This window comes from Dermacentor variabilis, chromosome 2 (genome assembly GCF_050947875.1).
Source record: "Dermacentor variabilis isolate Ectoservices chromosome 2, ASM5094787v1, whole genome shotgun sequence".
NCBI lineage: Eukaryota > Metazoa > Arthropoda > Arachnida > Ixodida > Ixodidae > Dermacentor > Dermacentor variabilis.
In genome coordinates this window covers 237,278,414-237,300,762 of record NC_134569.1, presented here as the reverse complement: position 1 = coordinate 237,300,762, position 22,349 = coordinate 237,278,414, and the positions used below count along the sequence as shown (strand labels likewise).

Below are 22,349 nucleotides of genomic sequence, written 5' to 3'. Positions count from 1 at the left end.
CAACTGCAATTGGCAGTCAGGGGGGTTCTCCGCAATATTGCAGTACTTTGAGTACTTCTCCAGAAAGTCTAGCAGCGAGTGCCGGTCCTGCTAGCCACTGAATTTCAGCAGTGGGCAGGTGCACTTTGGATGTTGAGCACTGGCCCCGCGCCGGTTGTCTCGTCGGGCCTAGCCACGCCGGTTGTCTCATCAGGCCTAACCATGTCGTTGAGCGGTGTGGTGCGCAGAATTTGAGCTATATCAGCCACGAGTCTCTCCCTTTCCATTGTGGTCTCGGAGGTCGAAGCCAACAGTCCTTGGACGATCGAAGAAGGCAGGAGAGGCTGCGCAACTGGCTGGGTGGCACTAGATGATTCTTGGTCCTCCATGTTAGGTCCGGTCGGACGAGCCCCCACTAGTCAAATACATTCTTCATTTCGGGAAATCCTCGGCGCACGCACACACTCGCAGTCTGTGTTCCATCCCGCTGCACCGCACGCGGCTTCCTCTTCTGATACTTCACTCACTCAGTTCGTTGTTGCGCACTCCCCGTATGCCGAACACGCACACAAGCCTTCCCTGTTCCCCCTGCGCGCCACACACACCATTGCCCACCGTCCCGTGCCCGCCCCTCTACACAGTTGCCTACCGTCTCGTGCCTGCGACTCTACGCCACCTGGCGTCAGCCCGGTACCCTCGCAGCTTGAAAATCTTCCTAGGGCAGGCCGAAAATATGCTTTTTCGAGCAGAGATAATGTGTGTTCAACACATTCACTGTTTGCAAAGCTTGGCCAAGACATGCTCCCAATAAAGGAGTCACTATCAGTCAGGCGCATGCATGCTGACTGGTCAAGTTTGACTTAGCCGGTGAAGGCCAGTCTTAGCATCGAAATAATGAAAGTTTGGGCCCTTAGAAATGCATGGGCACTGGCTGGGATCTGGGATGGGGGTCAAATTAAGCGAAATGTTGCACTAACCCAAGTCAAATTAAGAGAAGTGTACCGTATTCGAATACAGAAAATAAAGTTGGCGTCAAGTTGAACCTTCTTCTTAAATACCCAAATCGTTACGAACGTTTAAATGGTGAACTTTTTGCGCTCGAACAACAAACCCACCCACCTGGCGTCCTAATGATTCCAACTGCTCGGTCCTCTGGCGGAACGCATCAGCTTCTGCGTTCAGACGCTTCTGGAGCTCGGTGCACGTATCTCTCTGCCGCCGCAGCTGCTCGGACAGCTGATGCCTCAGCTTGCCCTGCATTGCATCCAACTAATGTCACTCACAGTAGGCCAGTGCACTCGCATCTCACCATGATGGACCAGCTTCCGAAGTGAAAAATCTATTCATTATTGTATCCAATAGTACACTCATTACAAAAGCAGCACGGAAACTGACACAAATACACAGTCATGCTCAAGGAAACAGAAATCAAAGAAAAGTAGTAAGATGAAAGGGCACACTACAGTGCAATGCAAACGTCTCGGCAACACATAAGTCATGATCATCTATTATGAATCATGTTAATAAGAATGTGAAGCAGCCAACAGAAAATGAGAGCCACTGACCTGCTCTGATATTTATTGATAAAACAAGTGCACAAGCTGCACTTTTTCCCATGCAATTCATGTTTGAAGGACTGCGTTATTATAATTCTGTTGTTGGTCTTTCTGCATATTTAAGTTCAAGCTTAATATTTAGCGTTCAAACAAAAATTCAATTTTTATAACCATTTTGAGATAGCAGCAGAACACATTTAAGCAGTGTGACAAAAAATTATACACTTACTTCGCCGTACCTTTTTAGGAAAATGAATACATTTAAACATGACACACCTTCACGTATCGCAAGCTTGGCTACTAAATCTCGCCAGTCGATGCCACAAACTGCATCCTCATCAGAGCTGCCAGAGAAACCATCCTCATTGGATGCTTCACAGGTGTCTTCGGCACGCCAAACAACGGCGTCCTTGGTGCCATAGAATTCATTGAATAAGCAGTATTTCTTAAAGCCAGTCAGAATAATTTGCAGACTGACTCTACGGCATGCACAATGAAGGAAGTTGGTTAGCTTGCTGCTATTGCTATAATTTTCTTCACAAATATGGCTCGATAGCTCATATTAGGTAGCATTTTTGAAAAAAAATGAGGTCGACCTATAATCAAATAAATACAATAGTTAATGAACGCAGCAAAACAGTAACCATGAAAGAAGAAAGTTTTGTTAATGTAACATTAAAGTGAGGTGACACTTTTAAGGATTACAATGTTCACCCATTATTCATGGATGTCTGCTGACATGGCATACAGTTAGCTGTTAAAATGAACATCAAATCACATTAACGTATCACATATTCATGTGTTATTATCAGGGCTGATTACAGCTCAGTTTTGGTGTAAAGACTTTGGCAACAATTTTCTATATGTATACAGTGGCACCCCGGTTGTACATCACCCAATTATGCAACGTCCCAGGCTTTACAATGGATTAGTGCAGTGTCGGCAAAACTTTCTATAGAGACAATGCATTAAAAAACCTCGATTATAAATGCAAGATTACGCACACCCTGTCTCACTCATGCGACAACGCACACAAAACTGCGAACCTAATGGCGGACGCGTGAGAAGCGCCGCCAGCCTATAGCAGCTTCTTCGCGCCGCCTCCTTCAGAAGGGGGGAGAGCGCCCCTTTGCACATGGAAAGTTTTCCCAGGCACATTCCCAATTGTTTTCTTTCCCTCACATTCACTGCCCTTCCCCCTCTTCACATCGCTCAACCACCGCCTACCTTCGTCCCTTTGTTGCTATACCCTTGCACTTTCTCTCTCTCTCTCAATGTTTTTCTCCTAGCAGCCCCTGCTGCTGTCACCAGACACATCCGCGCATACAGCCGATGGCCTTTGTTGACAATGTGCCAAGCTCGTTATTTTCACACAGTGCCAAGGGTGCTGATTGCCAGTTGCATACTTTGACACATCCAGCGCCAAGCCTCGTGAAAGTGACCACCCGAGTATATCGCCTCAGTGCGTATGGAAAGCATGAAAGCATGGGCTAAGATCGAACTAATAGTTACCGGAAAGCACACAGATTGTATCAGATATGTGTGTTCACGCATTAAGTTTCTTGAAAAGTATTAGTCCATAGTTTAAACTGAAACTCCTCACAACTCTGTGGTGTGAAACCGCGTATTATAAACATAGCTTTTGTTTGTCGGATCATAGACGCTTTGGAGCAGTCCCTAGAAAGTCGCATAATCTGATTTCCCCTGTATAGCTTAAACGCACTACCCAAGGTATTTTTTTCAGTGGTGTGCAAATATTCGAAACTTCGAATATTCTATCCGAACCAGCTACTATTCGATTCGAAAGACAGATTAACTATTTCAACCCACCACAATTCACGTGAACTGTGCCTTCGTTGCCTTCTCCTGTCGTCATGTTTTTTTGCGCTTTGCCTCAAGTTACCCGACAAATTTTTATTGTAGGTTTTTAGGTCAGCTTTGCCACACTACAGTCGTCTTATGCCGCCAAGCATACAGACCGTATCCCAGTAAAGCATATTTTTCGTGCAGTGAAGCCTATCAAAAGTAAGAAAGGGCACTGACAATGGGTCCCTGCTGGTGCTTATGCCTACCCTACACTATCAGTTCGAGTGCCCACACTGTGCGGCCTCTTCATGCATCTGGACAACACCAGCTGATGAGTGTAAATCGCTGTCTCTACTGCCAATCTGGCAAAATGCCTGAAGAAACGGTTTCCAAACTAGAAATTGGACCAAGTAGCAAGCTTGGCAATGCAGTGTTTTTCATCCTCCTTTTAAAGTAGCCAAGTAGCACCAGGATGTTTCAACAGCAAACTGGATTAAACACCTGACTTTATAGAAGAAGCAAGAAAAATTTCAACACTAAGGAAATTGCAAAAGCACTCGAAAAGTGCCTAGCAACCACTAGCGCAGCCCTTTTCACATGCTTTTACAGGCTTCTTTTATGCTTTGAAGAAAACTTGATGTATTATGTATTGAGCAACAGAAAGATGTATTGGGAATGTTTCATGATGGCCTACAATTTTATCACTGAATTTTGCTTTGATTATAATATCTGAAAAGTTGGTTAATCAATAATAGATAACTGCATAATTAGCCAAAATAAATATACCTGCCCGACTTTCTCCAAGCGACAACAAACAACATTATCTTCGTTTTGTCCAGCAACGTGGCACTTGCATATTTTTAAATTGTGGCACAACTTACATAGGACAACTTGTATATTACACCCTTGCCTGTTTTTCTTGCTAATAAAATGGGTGCACATTAGATTTCAGCTTTGTTTAGGAGCTTTAATATCATTTCTATGTTTGTTCTCTACTTTCAACACAGAAAGTGGGCACAGGTTGCATTCGAGGGCATGTTAGAATAGAGCAAATACAGATGACTTTGGTTAATGCTAAGTTAATGGGGACAGTGAAAAACTTTGAATTACCGTATTTATTTGAATCTAGGCCAATAGTTTTCTTCAAATAATCATATTCCAAACTCTAGGGTCGGCTTAGATTCGAGGATTTTAAAAAACACGCCAGTTTTTCATTGAAGCTGCTAAATATGGTGCATAGCTAGCGCCATCTAGAAAAGTCAGTATCGCAGCCGCTACTAGCCTTGCCAGTAGCCAACCGTACACAAGCGAGGTCGCCATTTTTACCTGTGTCGTGTCGGCCGTGTCGGTGTGCGGCGTGGTGTTATCGCGATGGCACCAAGCAGGAGATGCCACTACAGTGCCGCTTTCGAGCGAAAAGTTGTGATAGCCACAGAGGCATCGTCGAACCTTCAAGCCAGGCGGGACTTCGGCGTCGACGAGAAAAACGTCCGTCATTGGAGGGGACAACGACAGCAGCTTTTTGCGTGCGCCGCAATGAGGATGGCATTTAGCAGACCAAAGAAAGGCCGTCAACACGAAGTGGAGACAGTTTTGGCCAACTTCGTTCGGACGCAGAGAGCAGCTGCCGTTCCAGTGACAACAGAAGTGCTCCAGGGGAAAGCTAGGGAACATTTGAGGGAGCGAGGCCTAACGCCAAAATATTTAAAAGCCAGCTGGGGCTGCCTTCAGAAATTCATGAAGCGCTTCGGCTTCAGCCTCCTACGTCGCACTTCAATCACCCAGAAGCTGCCAAGCGATTTCGAAGAAAAGCTGATAGCTTTTCAGTGCTACGTGCTGTGAAAGAGAGAAGCAGCAGGCTACAACTTTGGACGAATCGGCAACACCGACCAGATGGCTGTGTATTTTGATATGCCAGTGGCGTACACCGTGAATGAGAAGGGTGCCAAGGAGGTGAAGGTACGCTCTGCGGGCTACGAGAAGCAGCGCGCAACTGCAATGCTGTACTGCACAGCTGATGCTGTGCTGCACAGCTGATGGACATAAACTCCTTTCTTATATGATATTTAAAAGGAAGTCACTGCCTGCTCGAGAAACTTACAAAAGAAATGTCATTGTGTGAGCAAATGAGAACGGGTGGATGATGGGTGCGATGGTGGAAGAGTGGGTTAAGATTGCGTGGCGACGGCCTCCAGGAGCCCTTTTGACAAAGAGCTTGCTCCTTGTCGTCGACTCTTACCATGGGCACTTGACCGACAATGCAAAGGCTGCGCTCGCCCAAGCGAACATGGACCTCACTGTCATACTGGGCGGCATGACAGGCCAGTTGTAGCCACTTGATGTCTGCATCAACAAACCTTTCAAGGATCGTCTGCGGAAATATTACACCGACTGGTTGACTGATGAAGACCACATGCTAACGGCTGGATGGATGGATGTATGTTATGGGCGTCCCCTTTGGAACGGGGCGGTGGGTTGCGCCACCAAACTCTTGCTACTATGCTGCCTAATATTCTACCTAGGTTAACTAATGAAAAAAGAAAAAAAAAAAACACTATGAACTACCACGTCCAAATTTTCTGATCCCCTATTGCAAATTGTGCTTTTGTAGGTTTCCGTCTTTTGTCGTTTCCCTACTTTTCTTCCACCAATCCTCCAATCGCCTCTTACTAATGTCTATTGCGGACCTGTTTGCTTTACCACTGCTCCCACTGAACCCAAGGGCTTCAAGGAGGCCAGTGGTGCCTAAATCGACCGCTGGGTAGACGTCTTCACATTCTAATAAAATATGCTCCGTCGTTTCCCTAGCTTTACCGCAGCAAGCGCATGCTTCTTCTTCCTTCTTATATCTCGCTTTATAGGTGCGTGTTCTAAGGCATCCCGATCTCGCTTAGAAAAGTAATGAGCTTCCCTTTGAGTTATCATAAATGGTTTCTTTCCTCATTTCGTTTTTTCCTCTTAAGTAGTTACTCATGGCAGGTTTCTTTTCCATTGCCGCCACCCATGAGATTATTTCAGCCTCTCTGACTTTCCGCTTGACCTTATTTATTGCTGTGTTGCCCACCCTACAGGCCGCATACTTGCTGGTAAGCTTCCTATTTCTTCTCCTCCACTGTGAATAAATGTTTTTTCCTGTACAGATACCTGAACACTCTCCCAACCCATTTACTTTCTTCCATATTCCTCAGCCGTTCTTCATACTCAATTTTACTGCGAGCTTCCCTCACTTCAAAACTAGTCCAGCCCATATCACCCTTCACAGCTTCATTTGTAGTCTTCCCGTGAGCGCCCAATGCAAGGCGACCCACTGACCTTTGGTTCCCGTCGAGTTGTGATTGTACCCCTGATTTAAAGCAAACAACCGCATTTCCAAAAGTAAGTCCTGGAACCATTACCCCTTTCCACATACCTCGGAGGACCTCGTACCTATTGTATCCCCATAGCGCTCTGTGCTTCATTATGGCTGCATTTCTCTTCTCCCTGACTGTTATGGTTTTTTCCTGTGTTTCCATATATCCATTGCCTTCGTTTATCCATATACCAAGGTATTTAGATTCTGTTACCCGAGGTATTTCTTGGCCCTGTATCTCCACTGTCTATTCACTGTTTTCACTTAATACTATAACACCTGATTTTCTAACACTAAATTTCCTACCTAAATTGTTGCCTTCCTGTCCACAGATATTTGCCAGACGTTGCAAATCACTTTGCATGTTAGCGAGCAACACAATGTCGTCCGCATAAAATAAACCTGGGAGTTGCTGCTCTATTACTGTACCCGCCTGTTTGTATGAGAGATTAAACCCAATAGTACTTGCTTCTAGCGCCCTCTCCATCCTCACCATGTACGTCATAAACAGCAGCGGGGATAAAGGGCGCCCCTGCCTCAGTCGCTTGTTGATATGAACTTTCTCCGCGCTCCTCATCCCTTCCCATTCAACGCAAACGGTATTTTCTAGGTAAATCTCTCTCAAAAGCTGTAGACAATCGTTACCTAAGCCTTCCCCTTCCAGAATATCCCACAAAATGTTGCGATCTACGTTGTCGTAAGCTCCTGTAATGTCTAAAAAGGCCACATACAACGGTCTGCTTTCTGCTTTTGATATTTCAATACACTGAGTAAGAACAAACAAGTTATCATCCAAATGCCTACCTATTTTAAAGCCATTCTGAAGCTCTCCCAAAATGCCAGTATTCTCTGCCCGTGCTTGAAGCTTTAATTTGATTGCATGCATTGCTAGCCTGTATATTACCGATGTAATGGTCAGCGGTCTATACGAGTGAATTCTGTCTTTCTCCCCCTTACCTTTATAAATTAAATTCATTCTACTTTGTCGCCAACTGTCTGGTATTGTTCTTATCTTTTAAAGTTTTTTCCACTGCTTTCACCAGAGCTTCCTTACTTTTTGGTCCCAGTTCATTTATCAGCTTAACGGGAACCTCGTCTACCCCTGTGGCTGTGCGCTTAGGAATTTTCTCTTCCGCTTTCTTCCAGTCTAAATTTGTCAGCACCGGCTCCTTTTCCACTTGGGTCTCTTTCATGCTCTCTTTCTCTTCAAATAAAACCTCGTCCTTGCCTTGGAAAGATTCGGCTGTTACTTTTTGGATGTAATTTATTGCCGCTTCTCCTTCCAGTCTGTTTTCATCTTCGTCTAGGATATGTTGTTGTATTGTTGTTTACTTCCTGCCTAATAATTTTATGTGATTCCAAAATATTCTAGGCGCCGCCTTGTTTTTCTCACGTATTTCTGACAACCAATGTTCACTTTCACCTTTTAATTTTGCTTGCACCAGTGTTTGAACCATAGACTTTTTCTCCCGGTATATTTCCCATTTACTGGTGACTTCATCCTGTGGCAACTGCGCCTTCTTTGCCTGCCTGTGCTCTCGTGATGCTTTCTGTCGTTCGGCGATCACTTCTTGTATCTCCTTGTTCCACCAGCTTTTCGGTTTCTTTTTTCCTTTCCAACCAACATGTTGTTTCTCTTTCCGTATTTCTGTCGTTATTACACTTAGAAGCTCACCGTATTCCCACTCCTTACTTGGCCACTTGTCAAGTTCTTCCTCAACTCTAGTGACTATATTTGCTATTTGTTCAGTGTTCAAATTTGGTCTGGCCATTGTGCTTTCCTTGCTCTCTTTCCCAACTACATATCCCATTTTCAAAATGATGCGTTTATGGTCACTCCCTATGCCGCTAAACCCTTCCTCATCAATGACCATTTCTCTCAACTTATCATGAATTCCTTCTGTCATCAGACAGTAATCAATGGTCGATTGCCGGTTTCCCACTTCCCACGTGATCTGTCATTCACACTTAGGCCCTGTATTCACGATAATGAGGTTCTGTTGCTCACAAAGGTCTAGCATCGACTTCCCTTTATTGTCGGTATTCCCATTCCCGAAACCCTTAATATCAGTGCTTATGCATTCCACTAGCTCTTTATTCTTCTGTGTGCAATTTTTTCCGGTCCACAAATACGTAACTCCCAGCCAAGTTTCTTTCCCACTCATTGTACCTGATAACCAAAGATGCTCTTGACATTGTGAATTTACTCTTTTCCATTTGGCTCCCTGATGGATGAGCATTCCGACTCCCCCTCCCTTTCTTTCCGACTTAGTTCTGTTGTACCCCCTTCCCATACATAATTCTCAATAACTGGCGGCTCTTCTGAGTCTCTAAGGTGCGTTTCTGTAACTGCATACACCCCTATTTGTTCTCTATATAACTGCTCCTCAATCTCTGCCCACTTTTCCTTTCTTCTGCCGCCCTGCATGTTTATGTAGCCTATTGCATGGCGAGCTCCTGTTCTTGCTTTACTCCTTTTTCTGTTATCGACGGCAATACTCTTCTGATGTTCCCCTAGGGGACCTTCTTCATTACTACCTACTCTGACCTCCTGAGCGCCTGCAGGCCCCCTAAAAAAGCAACAGCGCGACCCCCAAGTCGCCAGCCCACTTCTCGTGCTAGCCTGTAATTGAAGTGGATCCCATCTCGTTTAAAACCACCACAACTTCTCACTTCCCTGTTTACTTCGACAACCTCAAAGCCTTTCTCTCGGCTCACTTTCCATATTGCCTCATTGGCAGCCATTACGGCTCTTTGTACGTGACTGTCACGCACAGGCACCTCCGGCACCGTGCACACCATGATCTGCACCTGAGGGGATAGCTCGCGCAAGTCATCCACCCCCTTCGCCAAGCACTGGGCTAGTCCTGGCCCTTTCCTGTTTAGGACGTCATTTAGCCCACCTGCTACTATGACAAGGTTGCGCACGTGGGCATTTTCCGTGAGTTTTTCATTTTCTCGCTCCATGACAGAACTCAGCGTCCGCCCTGGAAATGTCCCTACCGCCACTCTTTTGTCGCCTTTCATCCTCTCCACAATTGCTTTTGAGCACCCAGCCATGTTTGAGTCGCCAGCGATAATCACCCTTTCACTCTCTCCTACCTCTCCCTGCTTCCCTGTGTCCTTTTCCGCGTGATTCGGACTCGACAAAGGGCATTGTCCCCTGGGCTCCTGCTTTTTCCTCTTGGCGGCCTCAAGGTAGGTGCCACTCCTTCCAGCTTCCTGTGGCTGCAGCGTCGCCTCACTCGGGGCGTGTTGCGCTGCTTCACTATAGCTACGCCGATTCACCGGCGGTGAGCTGGCGACTGCTTGCTTTGACTCCCTGCCTCCCACTTCGCCTGTAGGGTCTACCCTACTTTCCGAGTCTTTGCCACCGCTGTGGTGTCCTGACCCGACATTCTCCGCTGCCCGCGTCTCAAGCGCGTCGAGCCGCTTTTTCAGTTCGCCGCTCCTTTCTTTCTCTTTCTCGAGCTCGGCCACAGTCCTTACTAACTGCGTGGCCTGGGCCGCCTCCACCTTGACGAAATTTTTAACTTTCACCTGCAGTGCTACCCGTTTCTCCTGCTCCTCCTTCAGGTTTGCCTTTAGCTCTTCGAACTTAGCCGCCCAATTCCCTTCCAATTTTTGGACGGCTTCTCTAACGCCCTCGCACAACCTGCTTGTGAAGCTACACCCCTCCGCGTTTGCTGAATTCTGGAATTTAGTCTCGTTGAGGAAGCACCATCGCAAGCACTCGTTGCACTGCACTTGCTCCCCGTCCCCCGCGGCCTTCACATTCTTAGATTTCATTGCTAGGCCTACGTCCCTAGGCCCAACGAGCAAGTTTGCCAAATCACTCACGCAAAGCCGACCTCGACCGCTATCCCAAACAAAAATAAAGAATTATCACTGCCTACTCCATGTAAGAATCCGAAGAGCTAGCTGAAAGAATTAGATAAGCCTATCAAATAGGTCCCTCCTACCACCTAGGCCTAACGGGGGAGCCGCCAGACCTAGACAAAGCCGGTACGTTTACTACTCCTACCAAGAATTCAAAATTTGCGCCCCTACTCCATGCAAAAGAATACACTTCAAAACACTGGCTAATAAAGATAAAGGAGTACTTAGCTACGAACGAAGTCGCTAAAGCCTCGTGCACAGGAGCGTCCACGGGCCACGACCAACCGGCACCTGGTCGACTAGCTTATTCCGGCAACGGGCCGCATCTAACGTGCATCGCTATCGCAGCTGGCGGACTGGGTAGCTGCAGCGTGGGATGACATCCCAGATACTTTGATCATGCGTGCCTTTAAAAAGTGCAGCATATCTAATGCGCTTGACAGTACCGAAGATAGTCCACCGTCTGAAGGTGACAGTGACAAGGAACACAGCGACGACGACATTGAATGAGCTCTGCACGTACAGATTCAATCACTGCTGTTTGCATTTCGTGAACACAGTCCTCGCTTTTTTTGTTCGGCCTACATTCAAGGTATATATATATATATATTGTTGGCTTCGGACTTAGGAGGTCGGCTCAGAATCGAGGTCGGCCTAGATTCAAGTAAATACGGTTTGAAAGCTGACTGTTTATTTATATATATATATATATATATATATATAAATCTGTAACCGTCTGCTTCTGCTTGCAGAATCTTTCTGCAGAAGGTAAGTTCTGCAGGCTGTAGATGTGTCTGAGTGCTTCTTCTGCAGAGGTCTCTGCAGCAAAAAACCACTGTGTGAGGGCAAGGCCCGCAGCTACAACAGCCCATGGTTGTGGCTCACTTTCAACATCGTCGCTGATGTCACTTTTGTTACTAGCCTCGTGGGGTCGAACAATCTTAATGATTTCAATGTCTATCAGCACAATGCACGTCTCAACTGTGCTGTCTATGGAAATGTACTCTTTGAACCGGACTTCGCCGAGAGCTGCTCTAAGACCATTGTCGTCTATGGAAATGTACTCTTTGAACCGGACTTCGCCGAGAGCTGCTCTAAGACCATTGTCGTCACGCTCACTTGTCTGTGCTTCCCCCGTTGAACAAGACGAATCATCCCTTGACGCACTTGCAACAAAACCCCAATTCCTGAAGCACTTGATAATGGCTTCTTGTTTAACACGACCTCAAGCTTGCGCTAGCATGTGGATGGCACTGAGGAGGCACACCTCGTACTGAGTGGAGTTGTCCAAGCACAATGTCATCTGCCCAAGAAGATGCTTTCTGTACAAAACCTTTACATCTTTTATAATTCCCTGGTCCATGGGTTGCAACACCAATGTCGTGTTGGCTGGCAAGTAAGCAAGGCAGATGGCACTAGAGGCTGGCACATTCACATGGGCACTGCACTGGTCCACAAGGAACAAAAAATGTCCGACATCATCCATGCCTTCCTGTTAGCTGCTTAGTCCACAGGAAACATTTTGACATCTTTACAATATCTAGGCTTAACGGCCTTTCCGATGACTAGCAGGCGACATTGCTCAGTGCCAGTCATGTTGACCATAATCATCAAAACAGATACTCTGTCTTTACTATGCTTTCCTGCAGCGCAATCACCATCCTTGAATGTCAGATTCTTCTCTGGTAACACCTGACAAAAAATTGCAGTCTTACCGGCATTGCAGACATCCTCTGGCTGATACTCGTTCACGTACTTATGAAGCTTTCCATCCTTCCATGTCATTCATGTTTCCTGGTTGACTGACGCCTTCTCTTCACTGACGCTTTTAAAAACCAGGTCATGACAATGCTTGCATGTCAGCCATCCATTGGAAGAAATAACATTGTCAATCCCTAACATCATTGCAAGGGACAAGGCTCTGATTGCAATGACATTATCACTAAGAGAAAGTTTGTTGCTTTGTCATTCCCTAAGCCAAAGAAGCAGTGCTTCCTCTCACTCTGGGCAGGCGTGGGTGCGCATTCTCTTTCAAGACACCTTGAATTGATCATTCTCAAAAGCATACAGTCTTGCGCGCTTGTTCTTGATGAAGTTTGAGAGTGTGTTAGGCTTGATGTCATATTTCCATGCAATGTCTTGCTTCGTGGTGCCTCCTTTTTCAACTTCTTTCAAAATCTTGACTTTCATCAGCAAGTCAAGCCTGCGATAGAATCCACGTGTTGTCATCGTTGCGAAAGCAACTGAAATGCGGCACGTGGAAACACCAGTGAAACGAACCCAACCCGCTTGCGAACAAACTCGCAGAAAGACATGGAGACAAAGATGCCAACGCACTGCTTGCACGGGGCCTGATGGTTTGATCTTCATTGATGGAGACGGCACTTGGTTTTTTGGAGCACCTTTCCAAGCTGGACAAATCGCAGCTTGGAGTAGAAATATATGCTTTCAGAGGAGAAAAATTTTGTTTGGAGCAAGAAAAAAATGCTTTGGAGCACCAACTTACTGCTCTGGTGCAAAGAGGAAGCTCTGTATAAGTTACTACTTTCTGAAACATTGCTTTGAATATGTGTTATACTAAAATGCAAGTATTTTTTTTTTCTTTAACTTGCTGTTCCATTTTATTGTTGTTATATATAAGAAGATGAAGATAAGCGCAAATTTAATCCTAATTCAACACAACATAAATTGCGGTGTGTATGTCATCAACGTGCCTATACGTGTTAATTTCCGTGCACTAAATAAAATGGACAGTCGGTACAGAGTTGGCGCGACTGGACGGTTGCAGCCTAAAGCTAGGATTGCGCAGGCATATACGAAACTGGCATCGCCGTAGGGCTGGTACCTTACCACTGCCATATCACCCACCCAGGCCAATCACTTTTATCGCCGCTCACGTCAACATAGAAATCTGCTACACTTGGTTTTTCACATGAAGTAGCACTTAATAGAGCAACATTAGATCAAATGTGCGAGTGTTTTGTAAAGCAGCACCTAGTAATAAACCACTGGCATGATCACCAGCACAGAACCTACGGCATTTCGTCTCGCAGACGGAAAGCAAACACTGGCCATCTTAGCGAAGCAGCTTGGGTGGCTTGCAAGTACTGTGTTTCGTTTGCTATTCGCACTGACAAAATGGAGAAAACCAGTTCGTTTAAGCCCACATTAATCGTGTTGTAAAAAATAAGTGCACTATGACAAGCTGTAGCTAGGTCACAGGCGCCGTCGGTCGTTGTTATTGCAGTGGTCAGCGAGGTAGGCCCACCGTCTCGTTCGGCCGCATTTTTATGGGGGCGAAATGCAAGAATGTGCATTGGGTGCCCGTAAAAAAAACCCAGGTAGTGAAAATTAATATGGAGTTCCACACCACTACGTGCCTCATAATCAAACCGTGGCTTCGGCACTCCCCCCCCCCCCTCCAAGAATAAAGTGCATGCAAAAAGAGCAGCTACGAGTCAGCGGGAGCCTGACATAATTCCCTACCATAAACGATAATATTGCGCAGCATGTAGCAGGATTTTCCTCACAGCGCAGTTTGGCACAATTGGCGCAGCACTTCCATCACTGGATCTTGATAAGTTTAAAGCACGAACAAAGACAGGGCAACAAGAAACACAGACAAGCACTTGTCTGTGTTTCTTGTCACCTTGTTTTCGAACGCGCTTTAAACTGATTAGACTATGGAATATCAACAAGCCTAAACTGCCACCCTTTTAAGCTTGATGCTTCGTGAGTAGTAGCACTGCGGTCAGATGCAATGGCTACGACACTAGTGCAGTACACAATGCTGTTCTTGCACTGTGAAAATAGCAAATTTATGAAATGTTACAATCATCTTGAGGCTTTCAATTGAAACATCTAATTGGACTTCTAATTGAGACTTAGACAGTTTTAGTTTAGCATATGTCATACCAATGAGTACGCTACAAAATCGTGGGTCGTCACTGCGCATGTGCACAACACTAAATGACCCACAGCGTATAGCATGCGCACCCTATTTTTCAGATTTAGCATTACCATCTTTGTGTGGTTTACATAGTCTAAGTAAAACATGGCAGTGGTCCCGGCTGCCCCATTGCAATTGAATTTGGTGTTGCTTTTGTAAAAGTCACTTCGTTCGTAGCGAATGACTGTAAACGGCTTGTGCTTAGTCTCAGGCCACTTCGACAACAGAGTACAGTCGAACCCGACTATGTCAAACCTGTTTACATAGAATTATTCAGTATATCAAACAATTTCTGAACACAGTATAGTTACAATGAGTATATATAGCAAAAATTACACTTGCATTGAACAAAAATAGCAGCGACCCCCGATATATCAAACGACAAGCGGTACAAAAGTGCCCCCAGAAGTTGGCTTTCCCTCGCGGTGGCGCAGAAACTCGGTGGCGCGGCTCCATCCAACGGCTCTCCCTACCGTGACCGCACTGCGTCGGGAGAGCTGTTGTCACCCTCCTGCAAAAAATGATCCTGGCCTTCCCGCAGCGCTTGCTCAGACAGCCAATCAGAGGCTCTTGCACCCTCGTTGTGCAAGATGGTGCAAGTGCGGGTTGTCTCGCTGCTTTTCTGGTTCATTGTTTTTGCGCCTTGTGGGCCTTCTTCTGCAGTGTTGCCGTGGTGAAGCGACAGAATTTAATTTTCGCCGTGAAGCTTGAAATCATAAATCGGACAGAACGCGGTGAGAAGTCGGATGACCATGCAGCACGCAAGATTCCGAGGAGCACTCTCAGCACGATCTTGAAGAATAAGGGGGAGATTAGGGCTAAAGCGGACAAACTCGTGACCTGGTGCTCATGGCGCCTGACACGTATGCACAGCCATGTACAAGTGGTTCATCCGAAATTGACGAGTTTGCAAGTGTAAATGATGGTGTCGCGACCACAAGAGAGCCCGAAAACGAAGACTATATTGCCGACATCGTACCGAGCACAAGTGATAGTAGGCACAATGACGAAAGCAATGACGATCCTTTGCCCACCTCCTCCGAGGTGATTGGTGCACTCGCACTAGTCCGGTGCTTCTGCGCAAATGTGGAAAGTTGCGGCCTCAGCCGCTCCGACTCCTTAGACAATGTCGAGAAGTGCGTGCATCGCAGGCAGTGAAATTGCCCAAGCAGAAGAAAATACAGGACCATTTCATGCGAAACTAAGTTAGTTTCATCAATAAAGAGGTTTTATAAATGGTATGCGCTTTTATTATGTCCAATTCTTTAGCAGGCTTATATTTATTTATTTATTTCAAAGTACCTTACAGGCCCCTAGGGGAGCATTAAGGAAGGGGGGCGTCATTGACAAACAAATAAAAATACTAAAGGAATACAAAGAGTTGTCGAGAAAGGAATTATGCCCTATATTGAACTGATAGGCATTTTTTTTTTTTGCAAGTTCGATATAGCCGGGTTCGACTGTGTTATGGATAACTTTGTGGAATTTTCAAGATCGCTTCTCGTTTTGAACGCGTCGAAGAGAGAAAATTCGAGATGTCCGTGCCACCTATCGCTGAAGTCGGGAGATGGCCGCGATGACAGCATATGGCCTCTGACATTGGAAGATCTTGCAGGCCAGCTAAATCTGTAACAAACGTATACTTCTGAGCGCACACTATACTAACCAATGTGTTAAACTTTTAATTTCAAATTACTAAGCACAATTTTTCCCATAGGATTTCATTCAGAACTGAGGGCAAGAAAGAAATCCTTCCTTCCCTTCCAGTTAACCAAGAATTCCAATTAAGCAACTTCAAATTATCGGAAGTTGACTGTACTGCCAAATGAATCTTCGATGTGTCTTGCCATTTTTTTCTGCAACTTGTTCAATTTGACCCACCGGATAATTTGATCAGTTTCATCGGTCCCATTCAGGGTTGAATTGATGGAAGTTGGCTGTATTTGGAATCCAATTTGACATTAAAAGTTAAGTATTTGTATTTGGTTCATGATATAAAACTTTTATTTCGTAGGCCCCTAGTTTATGGCAGCCAGTATTGCAGCTGTGCAAACATATAGAGAGAAAAATATGTGCATTCACATGTCAAGCAACAAATACGTAAAAGTGAAAAAAAAAAGTTGCAGTTTCGCTCGAAACGCAAAGCATCAATGGCGATGACAAATCAGTTGATAGCTATGCGAAGGATAGTTTTATTGGCTGTATAAAGCTGTAAACATAGGCATACTGACCAAATTAACAAGCACGATGTCACACACGCTCGAGCACGTCTCAGACGACTACGGAAACTGGCTGTCAAAATGCTGGAGTGAGTAAGCGCGGCAGCAGCAGCGAGCGAATTGACCTCCGCGCTGCCACTTGGATCAATGCGAATTAATCTGCGAAAACACAGCATAAGCGCAGAGTCTGTACACCTCACAGATGGCTTTCAGGATACAGTGGCCCGGCTGGGTGCATGCAGCCACCCAGGCTGCCCATAGTAGAAATCACCCCCCCCTCCCTACCCTCCCCCCCGGAACCCTCCGGCACGCTTCCTTCCACTTTTTTTCTTTGCGTGCACGAAATTAAGCTGCAATCGCAGGCTCATCCTCACACATTCGCTATGGCGCGCAGACAATTTTATCCCCCTTGGACTTAATATGGGACCTCACGGCAACAGCGACGGCAATGGAAGAAATGCGCCTGGAGTGTCCATATAGTTGCTGTCACAATAAAAGGAAAATGTCTGCACAAAGAGGTCACCAAAACAATTGACACTGCACCTAACTGCTTAGTAAGCACTTTGATCTATTGCTTCGAGGTCAGGTCATAGCCTACAAGGAAGAGCCGATGAACAAGAAAAGAACAAACATAGTTTTTGCAGAAAGAACAACCTACATAGAAAACAGATCTGTCAACCAAGAATAAACCAAGACATTCTCAAGTGTGTTTCGTTTGCTGTTAAACCTAGCAGATAATATGGAAGTGACATGCACCATACATAATTATTTTATTGCGATAACATTTATACGGACCTACCAGGTGAATTTTCGGCATTGCCATGATATTCCGTATATTCTTATAAATTTTATACCTAGGACGTATATGCAAAGTAAATGCAATACTATGCAACTGCCAAAGTTGCTCAGACCAGGTCTATGAACTCAACTGATTTATTTTTTAGATGTGTTGAGAATTTACAGCATGCCAGCAAGATACAAGCATTTTATTCACAGCGCATGCCCTTTATCCTAAACCTTCTGAATATTAAGAAGTACAAAATTATATTAGTGCTCACAACCTGAAATTAATGCAGTGAAAATAATGCAATAATACACTCAACGGGACAACAATCCCGAAAGTCGACACCATGCGAATACTTGGACTCCACATCCACAAAGACGGATCGGGAGCTGCCAGCCCACCTAGACTAGAACGCACCCTATCGCAACTAACGCACCTCGTCAAACGGATCTCAAGCCAAAGAAGCGGGCTCAAGGAGCAAGACACTCTAAGAATAATACAAGCGCTCCTCACCAGCCGCACCACATACGGCACGCCGTACCTGGCTTTAAAGAACGCTGAAATAGAAAAGCTAAACATCATGATAAGGAAGGCAATCAAAGTCGCCCTGGGACTCCCCGCCATGGCCTCTACATCACGTCTCCTTAAGATGAGCGTCCAGAGCACGTGGCAAGAGCTCGCCGAAGTGCACAAGAACAGCCAGCTGGAACGACTCAAGCTCACGCCCACAGGGAGATCAGTACTCCGACACCTAAACTACAGCGAGACGTATGTCGCAGACATGGACAAGAACGAGCGAATACCACCGGACGTTCGAGAGTGCATTTGCATCGCATGTGTCCCACGCAACATGCATCCCATATATCACAAGAGTAGAAGACAGGCTAAAGCCAACGCCATCAAACGAAGTTTCAAGCGTGACCCGAATGCCCGCTACTCCGACGCGGCCAAGTATCCGCATCGAAACGCGTACGCTCTGAGCATCGTAGACTCCCAAGGCTCCGAGCTAGCATCGGCGACCATCAAGGCACGCAACCCGGAAACGGCTGAAGAAGCGGCAATCGCTCTCGCCACCAGCACATGCACAGACGCAGCGGTTATATTCATAGACTCTCAGGCCACCTGCACAAACTTCTTGAGGGGCCGCATCTCGGCCGATGCACTCAAGATACTAAAAAGACGAAGCACTCCGCTCCCGTACACCTGCGCAACGTGGGTACCCGGACACGAGGGACTAGAGGGGAACGAAGCGGCCCACGCCACTTCCCGCGAGCACGTCAGCCAGGCTCCCCTCTCCCCATGCGCTCTTGGACCCGTTACAGAAGAGGCGGAGGCCGTACCCACCAACTATTCGGCCATATTGCAACATTACAGGCTCGAGCGTCGAGTGTACGCTCCACCGCACCCTAAACTCGACAGAGAAGAAAGCCTAATCCTTAGACACCTGCAAAGTAACACATACACGCACGGAATGATAATGCATCGCCTCTACCCGACGCTCCACGGCTACCTCTGCCCACTTTGCAACGTACCCGACACTCTGGCACACTTGCTCCTGGAATGCCCGTGGCAGGAAGGCAGCGAAATGTAACCAGAAACGCGCACAAAACGAGCAATAGAAGCAAACGACCTATTCAAAACGTGGGAGGCCAAGCTAACCCTCGGGGACCTGGAAGACCAACGACAACTCGTCGCCAGGGCCAAGAGGGCAGTCGAAGCCAGGGGGTTCCTGGGCTAAGGAGCCCTCCCACCTTAGGGTGATCCCCGCCTCGCTCGGGACACTGTTTCGTTTAATAAACGTTTCTCTCTCTCTCTCACTGGTGCCGCTCTTTGCGGACATTGCAGTGGTGTGCTAAGCTGGGGTTGGGTGGGAATGCTTAAAGTCATTTTGTGGTAATTTTTGGAACAGATAAAATCTCATCGTGGAGCAGATTGGAGCAGACAAATTCTGATCTTGGAGCAGTCTGTAAAACATACATCTTATTATTGGAGTAGTCTGGAGCATGCAAATTGTCATTTAGAGCATGATTATAATTAAGTGTGTAACAGTCACAAAACCTTGTATCCAGCAGCATTAAAGAAGTGCTGAACAGCAAGCTAAAGGCATTAGCCACACTATCATATAGGGGTGTGCGAATACCGGATAGCACACTTATCATCGAATGAAGAAAAAAAAAGCTTAATATCAAATCAAATATCAAATACCAAAAATGTTCTTACAAAATTTAATGGTTACTAATTTCGGGCAAGAAAATACGGTACTGAAAATGCTCAGGAGGCTCCTAGCATCACATAACAAGAATGTTGCAAGCTATCAGTAATGTAGGTACATAGAAATCAAGATATACAGCCTGGTCTACTCTTATCAAATGGAACACCAAATCAGTATGCCAGCATTCATTACAGCTGAGTTCTAGTTCAATCAAACCTCAATATATCAAACACTGATAATATATCGAGTTATTGCACATATTGAACACTTTCTATATCATCTGGAAAATCGCGTGCATCTTTAATTTTTATTTCGAACGGGGTAGGACTTAAAATGGATATATTGAACTCTGCCACAGCAGACTAAGTCTGCACGGCCTATGGTAATTGCGTGCGGCACAATCGACCGCGCGCTCCCGACTAACGAAGCCGGCATGGCCTAGGCGGCACAAGCGAATGTGCACTCCAAACAACAATCCCCGATCACGCCCTTGGTTCATTGATTGATTTCCAGAAGTTCCTGACGCGTTTTTACATCATTTTATATATCGAATTCTGGATATATCGAATAATTTCGTGATCACCGCGCTGTTCGATATATCGAAGTTCGACTGCGTATGAAGGTCTAGAAAATATTTTTTTATCGATCGAATTTCACTCTAATATAATCAAGTGCGTTGTTTCCTCTGAACTAATGAATTAGTGACGTTCTGTTGTACAGAATACTAATGAGCTTCGCAGTTTAATAGTGGATGTGCGTTTTGCTTCAATCTATTATTTATTGCATGGACGTTATGCTTTCCAGTTTTTCTCTAAAATGCAGAAAGGCTACCCCAACTTTACGGCAGATAGGTTATCTCACGGACAATCTGCCCAACAGATGAAAGGAGTGCGCATCCTACGACTCTCGTAACCAGCCCCGACAGTAACAAGCAAGTGCCGCCCACGCCGTTCTGTTGTCAGGTTCAACGTGATTAGCCAATCCGCAACGCAGAGTCACAGCAAGTTCGCGCAATGCTCCCCCCTGCTAACCCCCACCCCGACTTGTTCATCCGCCGTCTGTGCCAATGCATGGAACCAGATCTTGACACTTTGGTGCCTGCCCTGCAAATACAAAGCTAGTCTTGCGACAGGTTGCTGGAAGCTAAAAAAAAAAAAAGAGAGAGAGAGAGAAAAAGTGATGTGCATATGCGAACGGTGTCGGTAAGGAGAGACTGCCGTTCTATGTGTCGCAAAGATGGCGGCCGTGAACAACTTTGTTGCCATCCTGCACCCTCGTTTTTGTTTGCGAGGTGGTTTGTCGGCTTTCCAAGAGAGAGATAAAACTTTGTTATGTCCTTGATGGGGTTCAGGGGTGGCGGGGGTCGGGAGACTAACCCCCAATCCCCCCTTCCTCAGACGGCGGCCAGTCCTTGCTTTCTGGCGGCGTCTTCGGCCATCCGGACGGCCCAGAGCTGCTCCTCTGGGTCCAAGCTGAGCAGCAATGTCTCCCACTGCTCGGCCGTAGTTATGCGTGTGTTAGTGTGGGAGGTGTTGGTGGGTGAGGCTTTGGGGCATTGCCAGATAATATGATCGAGGTCAGCGCGGGCCTCGCACGCTTTGCAGAGTGGAGAGTATGCATCGGGGTACATGCGGTTGTAAAGCACGGGGTTCGGAAAGGTTCGTGTCTGAAGGAGTCGCCAAGTGGTAGATTGAGACTTATTCAGTGTTTTGTGTGCTCGGGGGTAGCGTAACCGCTCCCTGCGGTAGTGGAGGAGAATTTCTCTCAACGTGACCATTCGGTCCCGCGCGTGACCGCGATGCAGAACAGAGGGCTGGTCGGGATCGGAAGACGCAGAAGAAGGATGATGCGCCCTGTGTGCGAGAGCTCGGGCGGCATCGTGGGCGGCTTCGTTTCCAGCCAGACCAGAGTGACCAGGGGCCCAGATGATCTGCACGTGGCGTTGCCTTGAGGGAGGAGTGCCAGAGAGAATCTTCTGTGCTTGGGGTGCTATCAGTCCTCTTGGGTAGTTACGAATGGCCGTTTTTGAATCGCTTATGATGCAGTGTGCATTGGTAGCCGCGTAAGCCAAAGCGATGGCAGTTTCTTCTCCTACTTCGGGTTGCGTGGTGAATATTGATGCGGCCGCGGCGAGGCGGTACTGCGAACCCGCGACTGCGACGACCGCCATGGCATTTTGGTTGGGGTATTCTGCTGCGTCGACGTAGGTTACGTCAGCGGCTTGGTCGTAGCGCTTTTGTAGTCGTTTAGCTCGTTCTGCGCGTAGTTCCGGATTGTGTTCAGGGTGCATATTGCGAGGTATGGGTGGGATAACTAGTTGAGCACGAATGTTTGGAGGGATGGGTACTTTTGGTTCGAATTGGGTGGTGTAGGTTATGCCTAGGGTGCCTAGAATGTGCCTGCCCGTGGTGGAATTGGCGAGTCGTTCGTATTGGCTAATACGTTGCGCTTCAATAAGCTCGTCTATGGTGTTATGGATGCCGAGGGCGTCCAGTTTCTCGTTACAGGTGGTGATGGGAAGATGTAGGGCTTGCTTATAGGCCCTCTTGATCATGGTGTTGAGTTTGAGCTTGTCAGTTGCATTGAGGCTAAGGTACGGGGCGACATAGGTGATCC

At 46.5% G+C, this 22,349-nt stretch overlaps 1 protein-coding gene across 2 annotated transcripts in view; it reads right to left on the bottom strand.

Moving 5' to 3' along the window:
* Positions 1–22,349, bottom strand: part of LOC142573168 (uncharacterized) — a 275,915-nt gene that overhangs the window by 201,790 nt on the left and 51,776 nt on the right. For both annotated transcript variants that reach the window (XM_075682735.1, XM_075682737.1), the window contains exon 3: positions 1,099–1,233. In XM_075682735.1, the coding sequence (XP_075538850.1) occupies positions 1,099–1,233 (135 nt within the window). The remainder of the gene's footprint in view (positions 1–1,098; positions 1,234–22,349) is intronic.